At 36.9% G+C, this 25,091-nt stretch overlaps 2 protein-coding genes across 2 annotated transcripts in view; both read right to left on the minus strand.

The window, feature by feature from the left end:
* Positions 1 to 1,508: 1,508 nt before the first annotated feature.
* On the minus strand, positions 1,509 to 8,910 carry LOC130179749 (alcohol dehydrogenase 1-like). Its single transcript, XM_056392758.1, has 9 exons — positions 8,817 to 8,910; positions 6,923 to 7,024; positions 6,463 to 6,598; positions 3,471 to 3,558; positions 3,084 to 3,303; positions 2,551 to 2,811; positions 2,203 to 2,335; positions 1,928 to 2,066; positions 1,509 to 1,818 (listed from the first exon to the last, which is right to left on the minus strand). The coding sequence occupies exons 1-9, from the start codon at positions 8,832 to 8,834 to the stop codon at positions 1,785 to 1,787; spliced, it is 1,131 nt and encodes a 376-aa protein (XP_056248733.1). The 5' UTR covers positions 8,835 to 8,910; the 3' UTR covers positions 1,509 to 1,784.
* Positions 8,911 to 13,533: 4,623 nt separating this feature from the next.
* LOC130180414 (alcohol dehydrogenase 1) overlaps positions 13,534 to 25,091 on the minus strand; it is a 41,973-nt gene continuing 30,415 nt past the window's right edge. Inside the window, exons 3-9 of the mRNA XM_056393921.1 lie at positions 17,433 to 17,574; positions 17,146 to 17,233; positions 16,335 to 16,554; positions 15,880 to 16,140; positions 15,580 to 15,712; positions 13,928 to 14,066; positions 13,534 to 13,836 (exon numbers count right to left, since the gene is read on the minus strand). Of these exons, the coding sequence (XP_056249896.1) occupies positions 13,803 to 13,836; positions 13,928 to 14,066; positions 15,580 to 15,712; positions 15,880 to 16,140; positions 16,335 to 16,554; positions 17,146 to 17,233; positions 17,433 to 17,574 (1,017 nt within the window). The 3' untranslated portion in view covers positions 13,534 to 13,802. The remainder of the gene's footprint in view (positions 13,837 to 13,927; positions 14,067 to 15,579; positions 15,713 to 15,879; positions 16,141 to 16,334; positions 16,555 to 17,145; positions 17,234 to 17,432; positions 17,575 to 25,091) is intronic.

Below are 25,091 nucleotides of genomic sequence, written 5' to 3' on the forward strand. Positions count from 1 at the left end.
ACTTTCAGCATGACGTTCCCATCACCATTTTGTAAGCCTCCCATTGCCTCGTTGCACTACCTATGATAAGATGTATGAGTAGTAGTGTGAGGAGCCTGCAGAGAATATAGGAGGTGTGTGTTTGGATAAAAGCTGGAAAGAATATTCACGTTTTCAAAGAAAGTGGTGGAGTTTACATTTATTCATTTAACCCTTTAGCGACGTGGCTGAGTGAAGTGCGGGTGAAGGTGAACAGTTGTGTGTAGCTCCGTATCTCTCAACAGCTCTGTGTGGCTGTATTCACCAAGCCACGCCTCCTTATCAGTCTTCCAGCAAATATCAATGATCATCCTTAACATTCATTCAGAGTCTAACACTGAAAAATTCCAACTTCAGCCAATTTTCATGGGGACTGTGTGGGTGTGGTTTGAAGATCAGATTTAATTGAAAGTGACCTGGCAACATACGCAAACAACTCACAAACCATCATCAGATGTCGGTTCAAATATTGGTCTCTTCCAGTTATTGCACTTAAGTTTTTTTCATATCAGAACACAAATACAGGAAAGTCTCATTTGAAATATCCAGAATTTTTCTAACTATGGCAGAAAACAGTGTGAGACCCCATCACTCGTAGTAAGAAGTTAATTGAGAGAATACATTTTAGGGGCCTCTAAGGAAAGCTTTAAGGACAGTGATTATAGCCATGTAATTTGGGGTCCCTTGTGTTTAGCTGAACTGTTGTCTCCCTCATAATGAATTCTTGAAGTAGTCTTACACGCAGTCTTAACGACGAGAAGGGCACCCAGAGAGCTCAGACTTCCATCAAATAACCTACTCCAGACTTTAGAGAGAGAAAAGAAAAAATCTAATTTATAGGATCTGCCCCCAAAACAAACTTCCCTGGCCCAACAGACACAGGAGAAATCATATCCTCCTTGGCAGAGGTGATAATTACATCACTGCCAGCTAAGTTAAGCAAACAGTGGCTGGTCTGAGTAAATCTGAATTAAAATTGACTTACAAGAACATGTTTGTCACAGTAAACACACTCGCATAGCACTGTTCCTATGACATAAGGCACAATAAAGCCAGAAGACAAACCACGAGGTCGAGGACCCCATCTGTTAAGAACTGAGTTCACTAATAGGTGGACTGCAGTCCAGGTCCGGACTCAGACACCATCCTATACAGACTTGGAAATATAGCCTATAAATTATTAACAATTATTTTAACAATTATTTTATTTCTTTTTTTTTTCTTAAACCATGCATTTTATTTTTTTAAGTTATTATTTGGGGATTTTTGCTATTATATTGACAGTGAGAAAGAGAGGGGAGATGACATGCAGCAAAGGGCCGTATCCAAACCCTGGCTCCTGCGGTGAGGACTAAGCCTAAGTGGTATGCACTCTACCAGGTGAGCCACCGGGGCGCCCCAATGACTTTATTTTAAGATGCAAGCTCTCTGTTATTACATCCGTTAGTTTCCTTGAAATGACAGAAGAACATTTAATTATTACTACAGTACTTATTTATTTATTTATTATTCATTCAGTTTCATTTCTCATGCTCTGTAAACATGTTGACATGTTCAGCGTTTGCTTATATGAACACCAAAGATAATTCTCACAATCTGCACATATTCCACTAAACTGTTGATTGTTCAAAGGCAGGCATGCACTTTGTGCATAATTTGAAAGATCTCTTTATTATGTACATTGTTTTATTTGTACAAATATTATATTGAAATTCTGTGGTGAATTCCTGAATTACTTCGGCGTCACTGAAAGCAACAGAGTGGTCTTACTGTGGAGAAACACTCAGGACTGTTCGGATGCTGCAGAGAAGAGAAAAAATAAAAGTGAGTAGACCTTCACCTGTTGATACTGTATCTGTGTTGTTATTGAGCTATTAATGATGAAGAAAGTATAGAAGTGTAAATCTACCATTTGCTTTGTTTCATCAGTTCAATGGCGTCATTGACCTGGTCCAGAGTCATGTTGTGAGTGATGAACTCGTCCACTTTCACCTTCTTGTCCAGGTAATCTTTAACCATCTGAGGCACGCCATCCTTACTCTTAAAGCCTGAGTTACAAGATGTACACAAAATCACAAAATAAGAGCACCGTCTTATCTAGAATACCACAAGCTAAATATCAGATCATAAGCTCAAAGGCATTTCATTTAAGATTCATTAGTCAGTGTTTGCCATTTGTCATACCTCCAAACAGGGAGCCCTTCCATGTGCGTCCAGCGATGAGCTGAACAGGTCGGGCAGAAAAGTCTTCCAAGTCCGTCCAGCCAACAATCACACTGACACCCCAGCTTGGAATACAGGACTCCAAGGCACTGCGCTAGATGAGGAGAGACAGCACAAAGTCAGTGAGCTGCAGGTCCAAATCTCTGGACAACGAACCACAATCAGCTCTTCTTTAATAACTACTACTGGAAAACAGTAAGTGACTTTGATTAGAATAAACTTTTTGTATTACAGTTAGGTAGCACCATTTCATTATATTCTTGAAACAGATTAAATGAATATTATATTATTATATTATATTTGCCTTACCATGATGTCCACCTTGCCGATACATTCCAGGGAGTAGTCCACTCCTCCATTAGTCATCTCAGCCAGCACTTGGCTGATGGGTTTATCGTGATCCTTGGGGTTCACAAAGTCGGTCGCGCCGAACACCTTGGCCTTCTCAAACTTGTCTGGGTTGATGTCAACAGCGAAAATCCTCTTGGCTCCTGCAGCCTTGCAGCCCATGACTGCCGCCAAACCCACAGCTCCCAGGCCAAACACAGCACAGGTGGAGCCTGGTTCAACCTTTAGTAAAAGAGCATGGCACTTGAAGATGGTCTTACTGATCCTCCATACAGTAAAAATGATGGTTGAATGGTTTTGTGTCCGATAATGAATGACTACTCTTTCATAGGCTGTCCAATCTGGGGAAGAATTTTAATTGTGAGGATTTGTCTTTTATTAAAAAAAATATTATTATATAATTATTATTTATTATATAACATGAAATATTCCATTCTGTTGTTTCAATCTAGTAATAATCATGTAAATGATCTACAACAGTGAAACCTGCACACCTTCGCAGTATTAACTGCTGCTCCATATCCAGTGCAAATCCCACATCCAAGGAGACAGACTTTGTCCAGAGGGGCAGTGGGGTCGATCTTAGCCACAGCGATCTGGTTCACCACAGTGTATTCAGAGAAAGTGCTGGTGCCCACAAACTGCAGCACCTTCTTCCCCTTACAGGTAAACCTGGAGTCTGCTGATGCCATCATTTGAGGGTCTCTGCCTGACCTGAACAAGATGATGTTTGACACAGAAATACAATCAAAACTAAACAAAAAAAAATCAGTTCTGTGGTATCATCAGAGAAAACCTAAAGAGCTGTTTGTATCAATCGGCCTATAATAGTAGAGAATGAAGAGAGTGGATGTCAGGAACTGAATGATTATGAAGCTCACCATGCATTTTCACACTGGTTGGTCTTGGGACTCTTACAGAAGCGACATTCTCTACACTGGGAGATGAACAGAGGGATCACCTTATCTCCTGAAATTCACAAACAATGTTGCGTTGTGACGAATGCATTTTACAAATTACAAACTTAAAGAATGTAAAAAATATGGGCCAAAGGGCAAAGATGGATCTCAGTTACATATAATCCCCCAAATTGTATTTTCATTTCTGCTAATGCACAGATTAAATTATGCAACATATTAATACTGAGTTTTAGGGTTGTCACTTTTTGATATATGATGTATGTCCAAATTAGAAGAATGCACAAGTTCACATTAATTAGAACACAGCCCAAATAGTGTAATGCCTTGTCTTAACTTTCAAGTCAATTTTTATTTATATACTACCAAATCACAACAGACTTTATCTCAGCACTCTTTTCTTATAGAGCAGGTCTAGACCATACCGTTTATAATATTATTTACTGGGACCCGATAACACTTGGGGACAGCGGCAGGGAAAAATTTCCATTTAAGAGGCAGAAACATCTTGCAGAACCAGGCTCAAGATGGGCGGCCATCTGCCTCTATCACCCAGGGTCATCACAATGACACAAATACTTATGAAACGCTGGTCCTGTCCTGTCATTCAGTCTACATCTGGCCAAAGCCCCCCTGCAATCACCGTACACTACACAGAATACTACTCTACCACAGCTTCCTAATATTACCCACATTAAACATACTTTAATATGAGTTACAAATATGACTCCACCCATTGGCCCACATGCGCCCTTTAACTTCCACTCCTTCCTGCTTCTCCTGCCGCCAACTAAGACCAAATAAGACACAAGGTCACCTACTATGGATACAAAAAGGGCAAAAATCCTGAGCTATCCCTTCAAGCTCATGATCTTCTAGTCTAGTCTTGTCAGTCGGTCAGAACTGAAGAAGCTTCTTGGATGAGAGGCAAAACGTCTTAGCGTTAGAGCTTAAAACCTCTCATTGACTTAATTGTGCTCATGAGTGTTAATTTGGTCAATACTGTGTACGTTCATGAACTGAGTACTATCATGTATTCAGTCACATGCATCCACCCCAGTCCAACTAATGTTAGTCCATGTTCACTCAAAGCAAAGCTGGAAATATGGATGACACCAACTAAAACCCTGAGCCTCAATCCGAGCAGCTTTTACCCAAAAAGAAAAGAGCACATTTTGGCTTCAGTGAAGATGACACTGAACAAAATGAAGTCAAATAAAAACTCTGCAGAAAAACTGATTCAGTCATCACCAATTTGTTTAATCACGTGGAACACAATCACATTGACAAATATTAATGAGCGATAAGCACCAAAGTAATCATGAATTGCAATCGAAGTAAAAGTTTGACAGAATATTAACGTTGATTTTAAGTCATACTACAAGCCATCGTAATAGTGTTGAGGTAGCATTAGCAATCGGGAATGAGAAGCTAAATTGATAAGCTAGGCTAGGCTAACAGAGCAATAAACAGTTTTAAGCTAACATGGCGGCAAACAAGCTACCACCAAACAATTTTGGTGGTACCAAATAATTTTCCAGATAAAAATAACAACTCAAAATTATACAAATCTAGCACACAGTGAGTAGCAGAAGACAAGTATCGATTAAAATGAATAATAGAAAGGAAAAAGAGCAGAGAGCGGTTGTCGTGCTCGTGGAAAATCACAATAAACGTCACAGGAAGCCGATGGGACGACTTCGTTGGTATTTTTTGCTTCCATGGTGTAGAACCCGAAATACTTCCACACACTGCTTCTCAGATGCTTCAATCCAATCAGAACAGCTTTGTATGCTAGTGTCAACCTTCACTTTTATTTATTAGCTTAGTTTACTGATTAATAAATAGGGGATGCTATGCATCAAGCTGACAGTAACACTCTTTGCGGGACCTCAAGGCAAACTATACTTTAAATAGTGAAGAAAATTTTACATTACAGTTTGAATATTTAATTTTTTTTGTTTGTTTAGTGGTGAACACTTTCAGGTAATGTAGGGCCTGTGAACACAGCCCTGGGATGACTCCACCCCCAGCTAACCTCCTCATCAGGGCCAGGTTATAAAGGGCACATGCTGGCCTCTTTCAGTCTCTTGCTGGTTCCTGTCAATTGTGGCTGGTAGCGTTGGCTACAGCGGTGCCTCCTCATCCAGTTCTAGACTGGTTTATCCGTACCAGAGGTGGTTCACCTGCGTTTTTTTTATTGGTTTATTTTGCTTTATTGGTTTCATTTGTGTATTCGACTGGGTTGTTTGTGAGTTCCTTGTTTGTTCTTTGTTAATTCTTTGTTTGTTTAGTAGTCTAGCTGCTTATTTACTTGTGATTAATTGCTTTTGGATTAGCTTTTCTTTTGCAGTGTAGCTGAGTGCTGCCAGGTTGGGAGGTTAGGAACCTGGGGTGAGATTTTACGTATTTTAGTATTGATAATCTTTAGTACATTTATTTTGTAAATTTTAAGATCTTGAACTTCACCCTTTATAAGAAATGCATTGAATAAAATAGTTTTATTCCTTTCATTTGTTTTGATTCTTGTTTGCCTTTAATATAACGCTCCTTTTCAGCAGCTTTAGTCCCTGCTATTTGATGTTTTGTTTCTAATGAAATATTTTGAATTCAAAAAACCGTCTCTGCCTTATCAGTTAATGAGCCCGTGTCCTGATATCCATTTAACAAACAGCGAAGGTTTATAAACGGTATGTCCTGGGGTGATTCCCCAGGTGGCGTTGTTTTCCCCTCTTATTCCATTCTTCCCCTTCCCCTACGCTCTACACTCATGCCACGTTTGAATGAAAGCTCGTACTTTGAATAAATACTGACTACCATATTGTTCTCTGTATTTCAGAATTTTGGACATAGCCAGGCTAGCTGTTTCAAAGAAAGATATAATATGTAGTTTCTCAATTTTGGAAATACAGCAAATAAACGCATTTCCAAAAATGTTGAACAATTCAAAACTGACCTGGCTGAAATTCAGTGACTCCAGGCCCAACACTCTCTACGATGCCAGCTCCCTCATGGCCGAGGACAGTTGGGAAGCCGGCTTCATCCTCCAAGAGGTGATAAAGATCTGTGTGGCACACCGAGGTCGCCACAATCTGCACCAAGATAAAGATAATGACACAGTGAAAAACACTGGCAATTGAAGGGATGTGCTGATGAGCATGTTCACTCTCAGTGGGATGGACACTCCTAGCAATGATTTCTCATTATTTTGATATTTTTTGATATCACTAAATGGAGCTCATGAGCTGCACAAGGCAGGGGTTTTCATGGAACCGTACACCTCTGTGACTGGCAATGTGCTGCAGAGAAGAGTTAAAGAAACATTGTGGAAAGTTCATCCTCCTAGACCCTGCTTACAAGTGCAGTAAAACAAACCAGTGTACGTACACCTTCGCGACGTGATAGTGGTCTCTGACCTTGATGCGGACCTCGTTGGCCTGGGGTGGGGTTACCTCAATCTCCTCAATCACCAAAGGCTTTTTAGGCTCCCAGGCTACTGCTGCCTTGCACTTGATGACCTAGAGGGAAGTAAAATTGACCAGCTTGAGTTAAAACAAATATTTCTGGGGGCTACTGCTATCATAAATGTACTGGCGTGGGTTACCAAAAGAAGTGCCACGACCCCTTCCTGAAACATCTCAAGTATCCATTTAAGTGGCATTAGTAATATAAAGTCCATTTACATCAACTCAGCACAGGTTAAGTATCTTTTTGTCGATGAGGCAGGGACAGAGTTGGAAAACACTACACTTTGTTGGGAACTGAACTCTCAATGCATCTGCATTTCACACATCTCACAAGGAAATGTTGTTAGCTTTTCACATCTGCTGTAAAAAGCAATATGCTACATTAGCAAGAACCAGGAGGTAATGTTGCAATACTTCAAAGCGAGCATTCATCACAGGCTCACCTCAATGCCAAATTGAGTTATATGCCACATTGCACAAAAAGTAAGCAAGTAAGTAAGTAAGTAAATAAGAAAACAAATGGCTTTCACATTGTCTCTATATTTTTTAATTACATGTTGAAAGCTATGGTTTCGATGTCTCTGCTACAACTGCTCCTCAGAGACACCACTTGAAAAGAACGCTTTAAATTCCACACACAAGTTATTTTTAGCAAACATGAACATTATATTAGCATAGTGAAATTTAATTAATACAATGCAAACCTCATTGGCAATATCAACATTTATGTAAGTTTTGTCAAACTCTGTGCAAAGTTAGACCAGGAGACATTTCCCTGAGGCAGAGGGGAAACAGAAAGAGAGGGATAAAGTGAGAGAGAGAGAGAGAGAGAGAGAGAGAGAGGGTGTTTTGAAGTTAAGCTAATATTAAGTTTAGATGTTACATAACAATTATACAGTTTATTGCAGTAAAAATAAAGTAATTTAACCTGCATAGGCTCACTATTTGGCAAGATCAAAGTAATGCTTACTACTCATTAATCTTACTAATCAGTTACTATCATTTATAACCGGTAAAAGGGAGCCTTAATGTAAAGTTTGAAATGCATCATCATTTGTTAATATCTTAAGATCTTGCCAAATAGTGAGCCTGCATCAATGTATGAAAACTGTCTTACAACTTGCTTATAGTTGTTTATTCATGATTTATAAAGTGTAAACAAATGAACTAATAACCTCATTATAAACCAATTATAAATCTTTTATAAGGCTTGTCTTATTGTAAAGTGGTACCAGTATACCTTTACTGCACCACACCATAATAAGTTTCTGCATAATAAAAAATGCACATTGTTTAAGTGATCAAACATACACTCACATTGGTTTTTCTTGACTTTTAAAAGTAATGTAATTCTATAGCATGCAGTGGTCTGGCAATGACTGAGACCTGAGGATGAAGGGGTAGGTGGAGGTTCTACTAAACAAGAATAACTCAGAGTGGCTCATTAAAAACACAAAAACAAAGCGGAACAAGATGAATGTGAATATCTTCATTCAACCGGGACTGTGTACTTAGTTCAAAATTCAAAATTGTGAAGGAAATAGTTAATTTTAATCTGTGTGAACTGAACTTTGAGCAAGTTCTTGTGAAGTGTGAACTTGCGCAACATTGTACACAGGTATATCAAAAATGCCTCGTAACATACACTATTGCTCAAAAGTCTTAGAATACCTCAACTTTCCACATTATTGAAATTGACATAAGTCAATGTCTCAGTGTTTTTGAAATGAATGAGAATGAATGAACAACTGGAGATTTTTATAAGAAATCTTTCCTAATGCAGGAAATAAAACAATATAAACATTGCGTAATTAAAAGTGCTCACATGGTGAATGATACTTACCTTGCCAGCTGTGGCCATTTTTGCTGCAAAGGTGAGAGAAGAAAAAGGGAGAGAAGAGTTGAGAGCAGCTGCAGGACAGGGGTGGTGGAGGAGAGAACAAGAGGTCCTGTGGGTCGAAGGTTATTATTGCTGCATTATGAAATAGTCTGGCACACATTCACATTGTCAAGGACTTTAGCCACGGTAGTTTCAAAACTATTTACAAGCAAATGTCAAAGTTAATTCATAAACCACAATGCATATATAACTCAAGTGCGGAGTTACTGTTATCTGTAAATCTGTAACTGTGCCTCTAATGTATGACTCGTATATCATCAGTTGTATGTTAACTTAGTATTTTTCAATGTTATTATATTTGTGAATCTCCACCCACTTTTCCACTGCGCAGTTTCACACAAAATTTATGATTTTATATCTGTATCTTGACTGTTTGAACTTCAGATATTTCCCCTGCCGTTTTGTTTCCTGTGCTCCCCTATCTGTCTTCCTGTGTTTGTGTGTGTGTGTGTGTGTGTGTGTGTGTGTGTGTGTGTTATGGGCGTGGCGCTCTTCTCACTCTCCCTGCTACTAGATTGGTGATTAACCTGCACACCTGAATCACAAGATCATCGTTTCAGCCAGTGTGGTAGATCATGTTCTCAGGCCGCTCAGAGTTGTGCATCCTAGGCGTGTGACAGCCCCTCTGCCTTCGCCTGCAGTAATCCTCACCTCAATCCACCTTCGCTCCCTGAAAGCAGACATGAAAACCTTGTCTTATTCACTCTTACTCTAAGTCCACGTCCTGCGTTTGGGTCCCCCCGCTGATCATCAAAACTTTGAGATATTATCGCCTTAAGTTGATACTGCGAACTTGTTGCAGTTACGTCCAGCAGTTACAGAGCTCTTTTCAGCTCTGCTTTTAGTCTTCTGAAGGCATGTAATATCTGGTTGTTTGGTTGCTAGATGCTCCTTATGTTCATTAGCTAACTTTGTCTGCTGTTTGGTGGGGCGAAGGGAGAGTACAGTGTGTTTTAGACCTTTTTTCGCTGTCTGCTGCAGCTGAAAACTCAGTGGTGAGATTAAACCAAAACTATGCAAAGCCGCCTAGACCAAAACTGAATACTTCACTTGCACATACATGTATTCTGGCACTAAGCACTTGCACATGCATGCATACTATCATGCTTATACAGACATTTTGGATATTCTTTGTCCATTATTATTTTTCACCTCGTTTCTTATTTTCCATCGCAACCTTTACCGTCGTATACAATGTACTGAGCAGAATGAAGGGAGGGTTTATGATTGCATTTTCTTTGTGTGTATTTATGTTGGACATTATTTGTTGTACTCTCTTTGTTTTTTCTTTGTTTCTGTTTTTCTAATGGAAATGTAGACTGTTCTCCTCTCCTACATCCTGCAATCTTTTGTCATGTTGTCATGTGTTTCAAATGATATATATTGTATTGTGGTATTTTAAAGAAAAAAAACAGAAACCAGAATTAAGCCATTTCTGTTAATTCCCAAATATTCAAAGTTAACTTGAGTTGGGAGGGGAACAAAAATCAAATGGTCTTGTGTCTTTTTTTCTTTTCTTTTTTTTTTTTTTTACCACATACTGTGAAAATCAGTTCATTTGATCTACTCCTACACGGTGGAAGTGAGGTTCATCTTGTTTCAGGGTAGTGTGCCATCAAGGGTGGTTGGTGATTCCAATCAAAATGATCCAGATAATAGGAGCTAAAAAAAAACTGACCTATAAAAGATCTGTTAACATCTCTAATTTTAAAGTTCACTGTACTTTTGTCAAGGTTTTCACAAGAGCCAGAGATATCACTAATCAATCAGTTACAGAACACAAATAAATACAAGGCTAAAATCAAAAGCTCTACATTCAAACCATGACTGCATGGTTTACATCCAAATCTGATTATACCGGTATGTGCCTTGAATTGGCAGTTTTTTCTATGCATTGCTGCAAAGCTAACAGAGCTAGCACCAAAACATCATGCTAATGCTAAACAATGTCAGCAGAAGCTCTTGAAATTTTGCCAATATTTTGCAGATTTAATTCACCGCTGAGTGTAGAAAGTTCAACAAACAACCGAAAGACATGCGGGGAAACCAAACACTTTGTCCAGCTCTGCTCCTGCAAGTGTTTTATCCCGCCGACCTGCCGAAGTGGAGAGACCAGGCCTAACCTGGCAGTGCAATAGTGGAATAGTGCAAGTGGCTTTCCATGGGTTACACATACAAACACATACTATACTTCAATGTCCAGTTCAGTTTCACAATTTTCTCCTTGGTGTCAGTGGGTACCCCATTACTCCTGCCATTGTAACACTGCACCAGGAACCTGTGGTGAGGGTAGTGGAAATAAGTTCAACTATGCCAAGGCCCGTTCAATAACCGAATGTGCCTTTGGAATAATAAGAGACAAGATGGTGGGGGCAATATTTTTTTAAGGCAACAGAGGTAAAACATGCCCTTACCCCTGGGGTTGTGGCATGCTGTGCAATTTTGCACAACATTGCTCTATACTGTGGTGACATGCTGGATCAGACATGGGATATGACAACAATGAACAGCCCCATCATCAGCAGCCGGATCCCAGTGGGGAGCAAGTGAGAGAGCAGCTTTCAGATTCTGTGTCTGCTCCTGAGGTGCTGGTGGTTACGCTCGCAGAGCATGATTACCTTTAAAAAACAATCATTCCCTGCTACTGGAAATAGATGATCCCCGCAACCACTTCCTTCACAGATTGAGACTCTGCCACTCTTTGTATTTATCTCATCTAGAAAATTCAAATTTTTTGTCAGATAATTTTGCAAGTTAGGATTTTTTAGGATAACAGTGTATATTGTTATTTTTTACAAAACATGTAAAGTTGCATAGACAATGATGAAACATCACATATCAATATCAAGGAAGTGGGTATATAACAGGACTAATGGCTGTCCTTTTAGCAATTGTTTTTTTTTTTTAAAAACATAGACTATTTGATACTTCATAGATAGATCATTTTAATAAATATATAAATAAATAGAAATGCACACAATCATTTCATTACATGTTTTTCACAATTTTTTCTAAGATTGACAGGAGCCTGTCCTCCCTTTCCTCTGACCAAATTCCAAGTCCCTGACAATGTTTTTCATCACAGTTTTCGTTAATGAAATTAACCTTACTCACAGGTGTACACATGAGGTATTTGGCAAATTTGAGCTTTAACAGCATAATTTAATGTAGGGTTGGTAAATCAGATGTTGAAACACTTGATAAATGTGTTTATCACACATGAAGTGTTTTTTCCTAATTTTTGAGTGTTTTTACTCCACTGTGACTTCCACCATTATCTTTTTTACTAACTAGCCTCTCACAGTTGCCAATATAAACAGTTACGTAAAATTGTTTGGAGCCAAGTGAAAATAGGACATGAAACATTTCATCGAGGGGATAGAAGGACGAGACTGCAACAAGTGTGAAATATATGGCCACTAATATCAGATTAAAAGATAAAAGATTACACAACAGTGACAAAGTTTACATTACAGGGAATACAAGTCCTGCTATTAGAAGTCAGACATATAATGGAAAACTACAACTACATAGCCTAGTTAATCAACTATATTTGTAGACTATAACACCTACAGTTTCATGTATGCACTACTTATTGAAAACCACAGATGACCTGTTCAGCACTCTCCCTCTCACTCAGCCTTTTATTGTGAACTGCAAATGTTGAGTAACGTTGGCCCAAGGGTGGGTCAGAGCAGGGAATTTTTTTGTTGTTGCAGTAATTAAAAGAATCATTGAATTAACATCACATACACAAACATAAAATACACAGAAATTTGAAAATATTTCATGATCACTTAAGAATCTCATAATCACGTAAAATACACTGATGCAAGGTTTGTCTGTCTATCTGAAAAAAGCATCACAGTTTTACATATGAGCACTCCTATATTGAATTACGTACCCTTCTTTCCAGCTGTGGCCATTTCTGCAACAAAAATGAGAGAGGAGTTGAGACAGAAGAAAGAGAGCTGCAGGACCAAAAGATTCTGATGGGCAAGGACTGTACAGAAAAAGCGTTATGTTATCAGTGCCTATTACTCAAATTTGGGCAACATATGAGGAGGCTTTATGGAGCTGAGTTGTTCAGGTTATTATAACCCATAGTTACAGTTTATTGTTAGTTGATTTCTCTTCAAAAGTGAAAAGATTCAGTTTTAAAATATCAGCAAGTATGTAAGCTAAACAGCCAAACAGGATTATTAGATCGAAATATTAAATTGGTGCAATGAAATATGTGACATCATCATCTTCCAACTCTGCCCTGCACATTTCAGGCCAGTGAGAAGAGCACACACAGAACACAAATACAAGAAACCCTCTATAAAATAACCACAACTGTTCACTTAAATCCATCACTTACAGTAAGGAGTAGGAAAAAAAAGGTTTTCATTGCCCTTACGGTGTTATTGCAAAGTGTTTTTTTGTCAAATAAAATAAAAATGAAAAGAAATTAATGTCACTATCCTGGCAGAATAAATCCAAAGCCACCTGCCTAGTTATTACAATGAGACAACCAGGGTGATCTGAGTGAATCTGAGCTAAAACTGTTAGACTGACAGCAACACTTTGGTCACACAATACACAATGCAATGCGGAGCTTAGTGACATTGTATAGAAGGTTTCATACATACATACAACACAACAAAACCACAACACATCTGTTTGGACCATTTATTTTGCTCCATAAGCACTTTTGACATTTTTAGCTTTTGCTTACAGGAACACTACAGATGATTCTCACAGTGACAATCTGCACATAATCCACTAGAAGGTGTTGGTTGTTCAAGGTCAGGCATGTACATACACTGTGCAGATCCCATTATTATGTGCATGGTAATGTGTGTATGAATACTGTGCTGAGGTTCAGTACAGACGCAGTTGCAGGTGATGATGATTTTGGTCTTCACTGAAAGCAACATAGTGGTGTCATTGTGGAGAAACACTCAGGACTGTCCGAATGCTGTGGACGAAAAACAAAACAGACACTTGTTAATTGTTCATGTTTGCAGCTAGCTGGTAAATCATCAATAGTGGAGAAAGTATGAACACACCATTTGCCGTGCTTCATCAGTTCAATGGCATCATTGACCTGGCCCAAGGTCATGTTGTGAGTGATAAACTCATCCAGCTTCACCTTTTTGTCCAGGTAGGCTTTAACCATCTGAGGCACACCATCCTTACTCTTAAAACCTGAGCCACAGAGAGCACACACATAATAAAATGACACCAACTAGCATAGGTTACACCCTCCCATCCCCAACTTCCTGTCCCTAATCAGACACCATTAAAGGTCCCATATCAAGTGATATTTCCATGTCATTTTTGATTATAAAGCAGGTCTAGGTTCTATATTAATACTGTGAAAGTATCAAAGCACTCAGTCCACAGAGACTGAGCCTTAAAATTAGCCTTTAGGACTTCTGTAACTTTTTGATGTCACAACAAAGCAGTCATCCCTCCCAGCCATGCCCCAAGCCGGGCCTATTTAAACCCATTACCCTCAGTTTCTCCTCAGTGTTTACCTGAAATCTGCTATATTTTTATTCAATCACTTAGAAAAGAGCCAATCACAGACCTCTTGTTACTAGAGCTCCGGAGAGAAGGGATGTAAAACTACATTGAGATGGTTTTTGATTCTTAAAACCATAAATATATCTTATCTTTTTAAATATATCTTCTTGTAGATATTAAAATTTCAAATAAAATACTGGAAAAGTGTCAAATATGGGATGTTTAAGGCACTGCTACAGCTGTTGATAAACAAAAACTGCCAAACAGCCATGCATTTGAGCATTATACGGAAATAAATACTGAACTGCAACCACCAAGCCCACACTGTACAAACTGGCCTCTAACAAGGCACAAACAACACACTATCATCAGCATCATGTCTCCCACCAATTGTTCACTCATAAGTAATCAAGAGACTGATCACTGATTGTCACTCAAAACCTCTATCCTCTCTCTGTACTAGCTTCCTGTAACTAATGCTAATGCTACAAATAGTTTGCCATACACACAACTATGCAAGTGAGGGTTCTTGAGCTGAGTGGCTAATCCATTAATAACTCAAACCTTCCTATATCTAAACCTGGCAGTGAATCCTTTTCTAGTGAGTTGAATACAACTTGGGAGACTTTTCCCTTCCTGTTAACACATTGGCAAAAGCACATTAGCTGTATTAGCTCACAAAACAAAACCCCACACAAACAAAAGCCGGCTTTCATGAAATCCTGAACAAGATTCCCAAATATGTCACAGCATGGGTCAAATCATTTTAAGCGGCTACTGCACAGCTATTAACAATATATAGGAGAAATGCCTTGGATTACCAATCAGCAAGAAAAGGAAGTTGGCCTTACCTGAAACCTAATCAGTTAACTTAATTAATTATCTGTTGTCATTCAATTTGTTCCCTGCAGTGCTTCTCACTCGACAGCAGACAAATAATAATAAAAATGCTTAAGGGATTAGGGTAATCATTCATTATCCTTCAAGGTCTTAACAAAAAGTTTATTTATGCATTCATCTGCAGTATGAATGCATAACGAAATCTGCATCTGCAATCTTACACATCCACATCTCCAGCTCATGTTAAGTAAGACCCACCCTCGTGAGACTGACAACCAATCAAAAATGACAAATAACCACCTATGACCATGACAGCTGCAGTAGGGTTTTTAATTAGTGCGATGCGTCTCACCTCCAAACAGGGAGCCCTTCCATGTGCGTCCAGCGATGAGCTGAATGGGTCGAGTGGCAACGTCATACAAGTCTGTCCAGCCAACCAACACGCTGACACCCCAGCCTTTCACACAAGACTCCAAGGCGCTGCGCTAGATGATCAGAGACATCACAAAGTCAGTGGCCTTGTAACCACAGGGGTTCAAATCCCCAAAGTAACTGAGAAAATGTAGTAGTTAGACTTCTTCTTGAGAAATAACCTCAATTACAATGAGCCTTCAAATCTTGTGTCTTATATAAACCTCTCTGTATGCCTCACCATGACTGTCACATTCCCAACACACTCCAGGGAGTAGTCCACTCCTCCATTAGTCATCTCAGCCAGCACTTGGCTGATGGGTTTATCGTGATCCTTGGGGTTCACAAAGTCAGTCGCACCGAACACCTTGGCCTTCTCAAACTTGTCTGGATTGATGTCAACAGCGAAAATCCTCTTGGCTCCTGCAGACTTGCAGCCCATGACTGCAGCCAATCCCACAGCTCCCAGGCCAAACACAGCACAGGTGGAGCCTGGTTCAACCTAAAGTGGCAATAACTAAACATGTCACTTTAGACTTCTGGACTTCTTGGTGTTCTTTACAGTAATAAACATGGTTAATTTCCAATGTCTGAGAAAATAAATTATCTCAGGATGGTGTGAGAAGAATTCATTACAGCAGGTATTAGCCTTCACCAATACATGTTGGACTATGCCCAACAATAAGACATACAAACCTTAGCAGTATTAACTGCTGCTCCAAATCCTGTGCAAATGCCACATCCAAGGAGACAGACTTTGTCCAGAGGGGCAGTGGGGTCGATCTTTGCTATAGCGATCTGGTTCATCACAGTGTACTGTGAGAAAGTGCTGGTGCCCATAAACTGCAGCACCTTCTTCCCCTTACAGGTAAACCTGGAGTCTGCTGATGCCATCATAGCATGTCGACCAGAAGCCCTGAACAGAGAATTAATTAAAATGAAAACATCTGAGGCTACATTTGTCCATTGCTTCTGTTGGAGGAAAGCAAGAAAAATGTTCTGAGTAATCCGAAACCACCTAAATTTGTGCTGACATAGTGTGAGATTGAAATTGTGTTAGTTAAACATTATTGCCGAAACACAGGTTGGACTGTGTTATGTCGACATAACTGCTCAAAGTAAGTTTAGCATATTTTTATGTAATTACTGTCTATAACCTTGTTTGCACATATTCAGTGTTATCAGCTCCTATAGCTGGTGGGCATTGCTTAGGCAGGAGGGAGCCCATGGGGTTGAGTTGAAAGAGGGAGTGAGCAGAATTAGTGGGGCTCAAATAGAAGTGTAATGGTTTGATAGATCTGTGTTCTCTAAAGTTAAGAGAAAAATCCAGAATTTGTCGGACCGATTTATTCCTTATCACATACCCACATCGTTTATAATAGAGACCACTATGACATATGTAAGCACATAATGTAATGCTTACAATGTTAATGCACTATCAAATAGGTCTGTAACATGATGCACACATCCTGGATACTAAGAGATGAGATGAAAAAGATGAGCTCACCATCCTTTTTCACACTGGTTGGTCTTAGGATTCTTACAAAAGCGACATTCTCTACACTGGGAAATGAACAGAGGAATCACCTTGTCTCCTGAAATTCAAAAACAATGTAGCCATTACTTATTACACAACATTACTTTCATTATTTTTAGGCCAATTTACAAACTAATAAATCAAATGTGAAAAGGTGGACTCTATGGTTTTGATCTAGCCATTGTCACTAAGTCTTACAGGCAAAGAAATACAAGTAATTAGACAAATGAAAACTGGGGTTTTAAGTTTTAACTGACCAGGCTGAAATTCAGTGACTCCTGGCCCGACGCTCTCCACAATACCAGCTCCTTCATGGCCAAGGACTGATGGGAAGCCATCTTTGTGCATGCCCTCAAAGAGGTGGTAAAGATCCGTGTGGCACACCCCTGTTGCCACAATCTAAACCAAAGACATCAATCACACAGACTAAAGAAATTTCTGATGCATGTTTTATGTGAACAGTTGGGAATTCTTTGTAGCTGCATTAGCAAGCAACAGTTAGCTGAACAATTTCCCTGAACAGCAAGAGTTTCAAGACAGCTGATGAAATCTGCAACAGTTGTCAAAGACCCATTGTTTCAAAAATTATTATTTTGAGTTGTACAATTGCCACCTCTATCATTGCAATCTGTATACGTACCATATGGGAAATCATATTAGATCAATGTACCCTCCAAGAGGCTACATCTCCAAGACGACCAATTTAGGCATGCTAACATTTGATTGACAAGGACAGGGGCTATCTGAAGGCTCACGACATGTGAGAATATCACAATGGTACCTGACGTCGTCAGAAAAATGTCACCTGATGTTATTTAACCATATTAGCTAGTGTTAGCTAGCAGGATAACCCTGGCTTCTGTCTTCTGTAGGCTACAGTCAGGTTGCTAGCAGGAGTAAAAACTAAAATGGTGGAGAACAAATTATGAATGAGTCTGTCTAAAAATCCGATGAAAATGTCAACATTAATACTATGCGTTTATTTATGCCTTAACATTTTTATGCCTTACTAAAATATTATGTTTTTATGACTAAATATACAATGATGTTTTGATGGCATTTCATGACAGGCACAGTAGAATAAAAGGAAACTCTAATGCCTCACAATACTAGAAATTTTATGCCTAAATATTCTATGATCTTTTTTCTGACTTTTTATGCCTTACTATACTATGACATTGTTATGCCTTACTATAATATAAAGTTTTAATGCCATTCTATACTATGTTATCTTTATGACTTTTTATACCTTGATATAATATGACTATTTAATGCATTACTATTTTCTGACCTTTTTATGAATTTCTATGCCTCGCTATAGTATGACTATATTATGTATTACTATGTTATAACGTTTTTATGCCTTAATATACTATGACCTTTTGATTACTTTTTGTACCTTACTATTTTATGATGTTTTTATGACTTTTCATGGCTTACTATGCTATGACGTTTTTATGCCTTACTATAATATTACCTTTTGATGATTTTTTATGCCTTACCATACTAAGCTGTTATTATACCTTACTATACTATGCTGGTTTTATGCCTTACTATAGTATGCTGTTTTTATACCTTACTATACTGTGCTGGTTTTATGCCTCACTATACTATGATGTTTTTATGACTTTTTCTGCCTTACTATACTATGGCATTTTTATGCCTTACTATACTATGACGTTTTCATGCCCTTCTGTATTCTTTATTAATTTTTATGCCTCGCTATTCTATGACTATGTTATGCATTACTATGTTATAACGTTTTTATGCCTTAATATACTATGACCTTTTGATGACTTTTTGTGACTTACTATATTATGATGTTTTTATAACTTTTCATGGCTTACTATGTTATGACGTTTTTATGCCTTACTATAATATGACCTTTTGATGATTTCTTATGCCTTACTATACTATGCTGTTTTTATGCCTTACTATACTATGATATTTTAATGACTTTTTCTTCCTTACTATACTATGGCGTTTTTATGCCTTAATATACTATGACTTTTTTCTAACTTTTAATGCCTTACTATACTATGACCTTTTCATGCCTTTCTGTATTCTTTATGAATTTTTATGCCTCAGTATACTATGACTATATTATGCATTTCTATATTATGACGTTTTTATGACTTTTCATGCCTTACTATGCTATGACATTTTTATACCTTACTATATACTATGACCTTTTGATGATTTTTTCTGCCTTACTATACTATGGCGTTTTTATGCCTTACTATAGTATGCCTTTTTTCTGACTTTTTATACCTTACTATACTATTCTGGTTTTATGCCTTACTATACTATGATGTTTTTATGACTTTTTCTGCCTTACTATACTATGACCTTTTGATGATTTTTTATGCTTTACTATAATATGCTGTTTTTATAGCTTACTATACTATGCTGGTTTTATGCCTCACTATACTATGATGTTTTTATGACTTTTTCTGCTTTATTATACTATGGCGTTTTTATGCCTTACTATACTATGACTTTTTTCTGACTTTTTATACCTTACTATACTATGTGTCATGGTTTGTCCTCCATACATACCTGCCTTCAGTAGTTCTTCACTCACTACTCCCTTGCTCACCCCAGCTGCCAACCACACCCACCTCGTCAGTCACTCCATTCACCTCTTCACTCAGCTGCAGCTCATCAGCAATCAAGCCTGGTTAAAAGCTCCACTCTCCTCCACACTCACTGCCAGATTGTTCTTTGTCCCCATGCAAGACTCTCCAGCGATTACCCTTCGACTGATCTCCCGGTTCCGACCCTGCCTGTTCCCGACCTACCCGCCTTGTCTCTGCCCTGGTAAATACTTCAGCCCTTCTGTTTTTGACCACGAATCTGCCTTGCCCCTTCCTGGTCTTCGTCTGCCTGTTCTCGGGGCTGCTCTGAGTCCTTCGCCTCCACTGTTGCAGCGTGAGAACTTTCCTGCTGGTTCTTCGGTCCTCTGCCTGGTACGGCTGCCTCATCAACAGCTTCATTCCGGGCCCGCGGATTTTCCCCAAGCCCCTCAAAGACTGCCATTCCCCTTAGAACTGAACTGTGCTTATTTACCTGCTTCTGCTGACAATAAAAGTGATTTCCAATACATCGGTTCTTGTCGGTGCTGCTTTTGGGTCCAAACCTCACCCGTTACACTATGACCTTTTCATGCCCTTCTGTATTCTTTATGAATTTTTATGCCTCACTATACTATGACTATATTATGCATTACTATATTATGATCTTTTTATGACTTGTCATGCCTTACTATACTATGACGTTTTCATGCCCTTCTGTATTCTTTATGAATTTTTATGCCTCGCTATACTATGACTATATTACGCATTACTATATTATGACCTTTTTATGACTTTCCATGCCTTACTATGCTATGACATTTTTATGCCTTACTATATACTATGACCTTTTGATTATTTTTTCTGCCTTACTATACTATGCTGTTTTTATCCCTGACTATACTATGATGTTTTTATGACTTTTTCTGCCTAACTATACTATGCCGTTTTTATGCCTTATTATGCTATGATTTTTTTCTGACTTTTTACCCCTTACTACACTATGGCGTTTTATGCCTTACTATATAATATTGTCTTTATGAATTTTGATGCCTTACTATACTATGAAGTTTTTATGCCTTACTATACTATGATGTTTTTATGACTTTTTCTACCTTACTATACTATGGCATTTTTATGCCTTATTATACTATGACTTTTTTCTGACTTTTTACCCCTTACTATACTATGACGTTTTATGCCTTACTATACTATGACGTTTTATGCCTTACTATACTATGATGTTTTTATGACTTTTTTTACCTTACTATACTATGGTGTTTTTATGCCTTATTAAACTGTGCTGTCTTCATGACTTTTTATGCCTTACTATACTATGGCGTTTTTATGCCTTACTATACTATGACTTTTTTCTGACTTTTTATGCCTTACTTTATTATGACCCTTTGATGATTTTTTTATGCCTCACTATACTATGCTGTTTTTATACCTTACTATACTATGACTTTTTTCTGACTTTTTATGCCTTACTATACTATGACCTTTTCATGACCTTCTGTATTCTTTATGAATTTTTATGCCTCACTATACTATGACTATATTATGCATTACTATATTATGACCTTTTTATAACTTGTCATGCCTTACTATACTATGACGTTTTCATGCCCTTCTGTAATCTTTATGAATTTTTAAGCCTCGCTATGCTGTGACTATATTACGCATTACTGTATTATAACCTTTTTATGACTTTCCATGCCTTACTATGCTATGACGTTTTTATGCCTTACTATACTATGACCTTTTGATGATTTTTTATGCCTTACTATACTGTTTTTATGCCTTACTATACTATGATGTTTTTATGACTTTTTCTGCCTTATACTATGGCATTTTTATCCCTATTTTACTATGATTTTTTTCTGACTTTTTACCCCTTACTATACTATGGCGTTTTATGCTTTACTATATAATATCGTCTGTATGAATTTTAATGCTTTACTATACTATGATGTTTTTATGACTTTTTCTGCCTTACTATGCTATGACGTTTTCATGCCCTTCTGTATTCTTTATGAATTTTTATTCCTCACTATACTATGACTATATTACGCATTACTACATTATGACCTTTTTATGACTCTCAATGCCTTACTATGCTATGACGTTTTTCTGCCTTACTATATTATGACCTTTTGATGATTTTTTATGCTTTATTATACGATGCTGTTTTTATGCCTTACTATACTATGATGTTTTTATGACTTTTTCTGCCTTACTATACTATGGCATTTTCTGCCTTATTATACTATGACTTTTTTCTGACTTTTTCTGCCTTACTATACTATGGCATTTTTCTGCCTTACTATACTATGACTTTTTTCTGACTTTTTATGCCTTACTATACTATGACCTTTCGATGACTTTTTCTGCCTTACTATACTATGGTGCTTTTATGCCTTATTATACTATGCTGTTTTCATGACTTTTTATGCTTTACTATACTATGACGTTTTTATGCCTTACTATACTATGACTTTTTTATGACTTTTTCTGCCTTACTATACTATGACCTTTTGATGATTTTTTATGCCTTACTATACTATTCTGTTTTTATACCTTACTACAATATCATGGTTTTATGCTTAACTATACTATGTGTTTATGATTTTTCCTGCCTTACTATACTATGCTGTTTTTATACCTTACTATACTATTCTGGTTTTATGCCTTACTATACTATGATATTTTTATGACTTTTTTATGACTTTTTCTGCCTTACTATACTATGACCTTTTGATGATTTTTTATGCTTTACTATATAATATCGTCTGTATGAATTTTAATGCTTTACTATACTATGCTGGTTTAATGCCTTTCTATACTATGACTTTTTTCTGACTTTTTTACCCCTTACTATACTATGGCGTTTTTATGCCTTACTATACTATGGCATTTTCTGCCTTACTATACTATGACTTTTTTCTGACTTTTTATGCCTTACTATACTATGGTGTTTTTATGCCTTATTAAACTATGCTGTTTTCATGACTTTTTATGCCTTACCATACTATGACTTTTTATGCCTTACCATACTATGACTTTTTTATGACTTTTTCTGCCTTACTATACTATGGCATTTTTATGCCTTGCTATACTATGACTATATTACGCATTACTATATTATGACCTTTTTATGACTTTCCATGCCTTACTATGCTATGACATTTTTATGCCTTACTATATACTATGACCTTTTGATTATTTTTTCTGCCTTACTATACTATGCTGTTTTTATGCCTTACTATACTATGACTTTTTTATGACTTTTTATGCCTTACTATACTATGACCTTTTGATGACTTTTTCTGCCTTACTATACTATGCTGTTTTTATACCTTACTATAATATCCTGGTTTTATGCCTTACTATACTATGTGTTTATGATTTTTTCTGCCTTACTATACTATTCTGTTTTTTACCTTACTATATTATGACCTTTTGATGATTTTTTATGCCTTACTATACTATTCTGTTTTTATGCCTTACTATACTATGCTGTTTTTATATCTTACTATAATATCCTGGTTTTATGCCTTACTATACTATGCTGTTTTTATGCCTTACTATACTATGATATTTTTATGACTTTTTTTGCCTTACTATACTGTGACTTTTTTTTTGACTTTTTATGCTTTACTATACTATGACCTTTTGATGATTTTTTCTGCCTTATACTATGGCATTTTTATCCCTATTTTACTATGATTTTTTTCTGACTTTTTACCCCTTACTATACTATGGCGTTTTATGCTTTACTATATAATATCGTCTGTATGAATTTTAATGCTTTACTATACTATGATGTTTTTATGACTTTTTCTGCCTTACTATGCTATGACGTTTTCATGCCCTTCTGTATTCTTTATGAATTTTTATTCCTCACTATACTATGACTATATTACGCATTACTACATTATGACCTTTTTATGACTCTCAATGCCTTACTATGCTATGACGTTTTTCTGCCTTACTATATTATGACCTTTTGATGATTTTTTATGCTTTATTATACGATGCTGTTTTTATGCCTTACTATACTATGATGTTTTTATGACTTTTTTCTGCCTTACTATACTATGGCATTTTCTGCCTTATTATACTATGACTTTTTTCTGACTTTTTTATGACTTTCCATGCCTTACTATACTATGGCATTTTCTGCCTTACTATACTATGACTTTTTTCTGACTTTTTATGCCTTACTATACTATGACCTTTCGATGACTTTTTCTGCCTTACTATACTATGGTGCTTTTATGCCTTATTATACTATGCTGTTTTCATGATTTTTTATGCTTTACTATACTATGACGTTTTTATGCCTTACTATACTATGACTTTTTTATGACTTTTTCTGCCTTACTATACTATGACCTTTTGATGATTTTTTATGCCTTACTATACTATTCTGTTTTTATACCTTACTACAATATCATGGTTTTATGCCTTACTATACTATGTATTTATGATTTTTCCTGCCTTACTATACTATGCTGTTTTTATACCTTACTATACTATTCTGGTTTTATGCCTTACTATACTATGATATTTTTATAACTTTTTCTGCCTTACTATACTATGACCTTTTAATGATTTTTTATGCTTTACTATAATATGCTGTTTTTATAGCTTACTATACTATGCTGGTTTTATGCCTTTCTATACTATGACTTTTTTCTGACTTTTTATGCCTTACTATACTATGACCTTTTCATGACCTTCTGTATTCTTTATGAATTTTTATGCCTCACTATACTATGACTATATTATGCATTACTATATTATGACCTTTTTATAAGTTGTCATGCCTTACTATACTATGACGTTTTCATGCCCTTCTGTATTCTTTATGAATTTTTATACATCGCTATACTATGACTTTTTTATGACTTTTTTTTGACTTTTTATGCTTTACTATACTATGACCTTTTGATGATTTTTTTCTGCCTTACTATACTATGACTTTTTTATGACTTTTTATGCTTTACTATACTATGACCTTTTGATGATTTTTTATGCTTTACTATACTATGACTTTTTTTTTACTTTTTATGCCTTATTATACTATGCTGTTTTTATACCTTACTATACTATGACTTTTTATGCCTTACTATAATATGCTGTTTTTATGCCTTACTATACTATGACTTTTTTTTGACTTTTTATGCCTTACTATATTATGACCTTTTTATGCCTTATTATACTATGACTTTTTTCTGACTTTTTACCCCTTACTATACTATGACGTTTTTATGCCTTACTATACTATGACGTTTTTATGCCTTACTATACTATGACGTTTTTTATGACTTTCCATGC

The sequence above is a fragment of the Seriola aureovittata genome, chromosome 13, assembly GCF_021018895.1.
Source record: "Seriola aureovittata isolate HTS-2021-v1 ecotype China chromosome 13, ASM2101889v1, whole genome shotgun sequence".
NCBI classification, from domain to species: domain Eukaryota; kingdom Metazoa; phylum Chordata; class Actinopteri; order Carangiformes; family Carangidae; genus Seriola; species Seriola aureovittata.

Excerpts from the sequence above, each read along its gene's own strand:
- LOC130179749 (XM_056392758.1), bottom strand. Across the intron at positions 2,812-3,083 it reads CAGCAGTTAATACTGCGAAG|GTTGAACCAGGCTCCACCTG; the intron begins GTGTGCAGGTTT and ends CTTTTACTAAAG. Across the intron at positions 1,819-1,927 it reads CTGATGAAACAAAGCAAATG|CATCCGAACAGTCCTGAGTG; the intron begins GTAGATTTACAC and ends TCTTCTCTGCAG.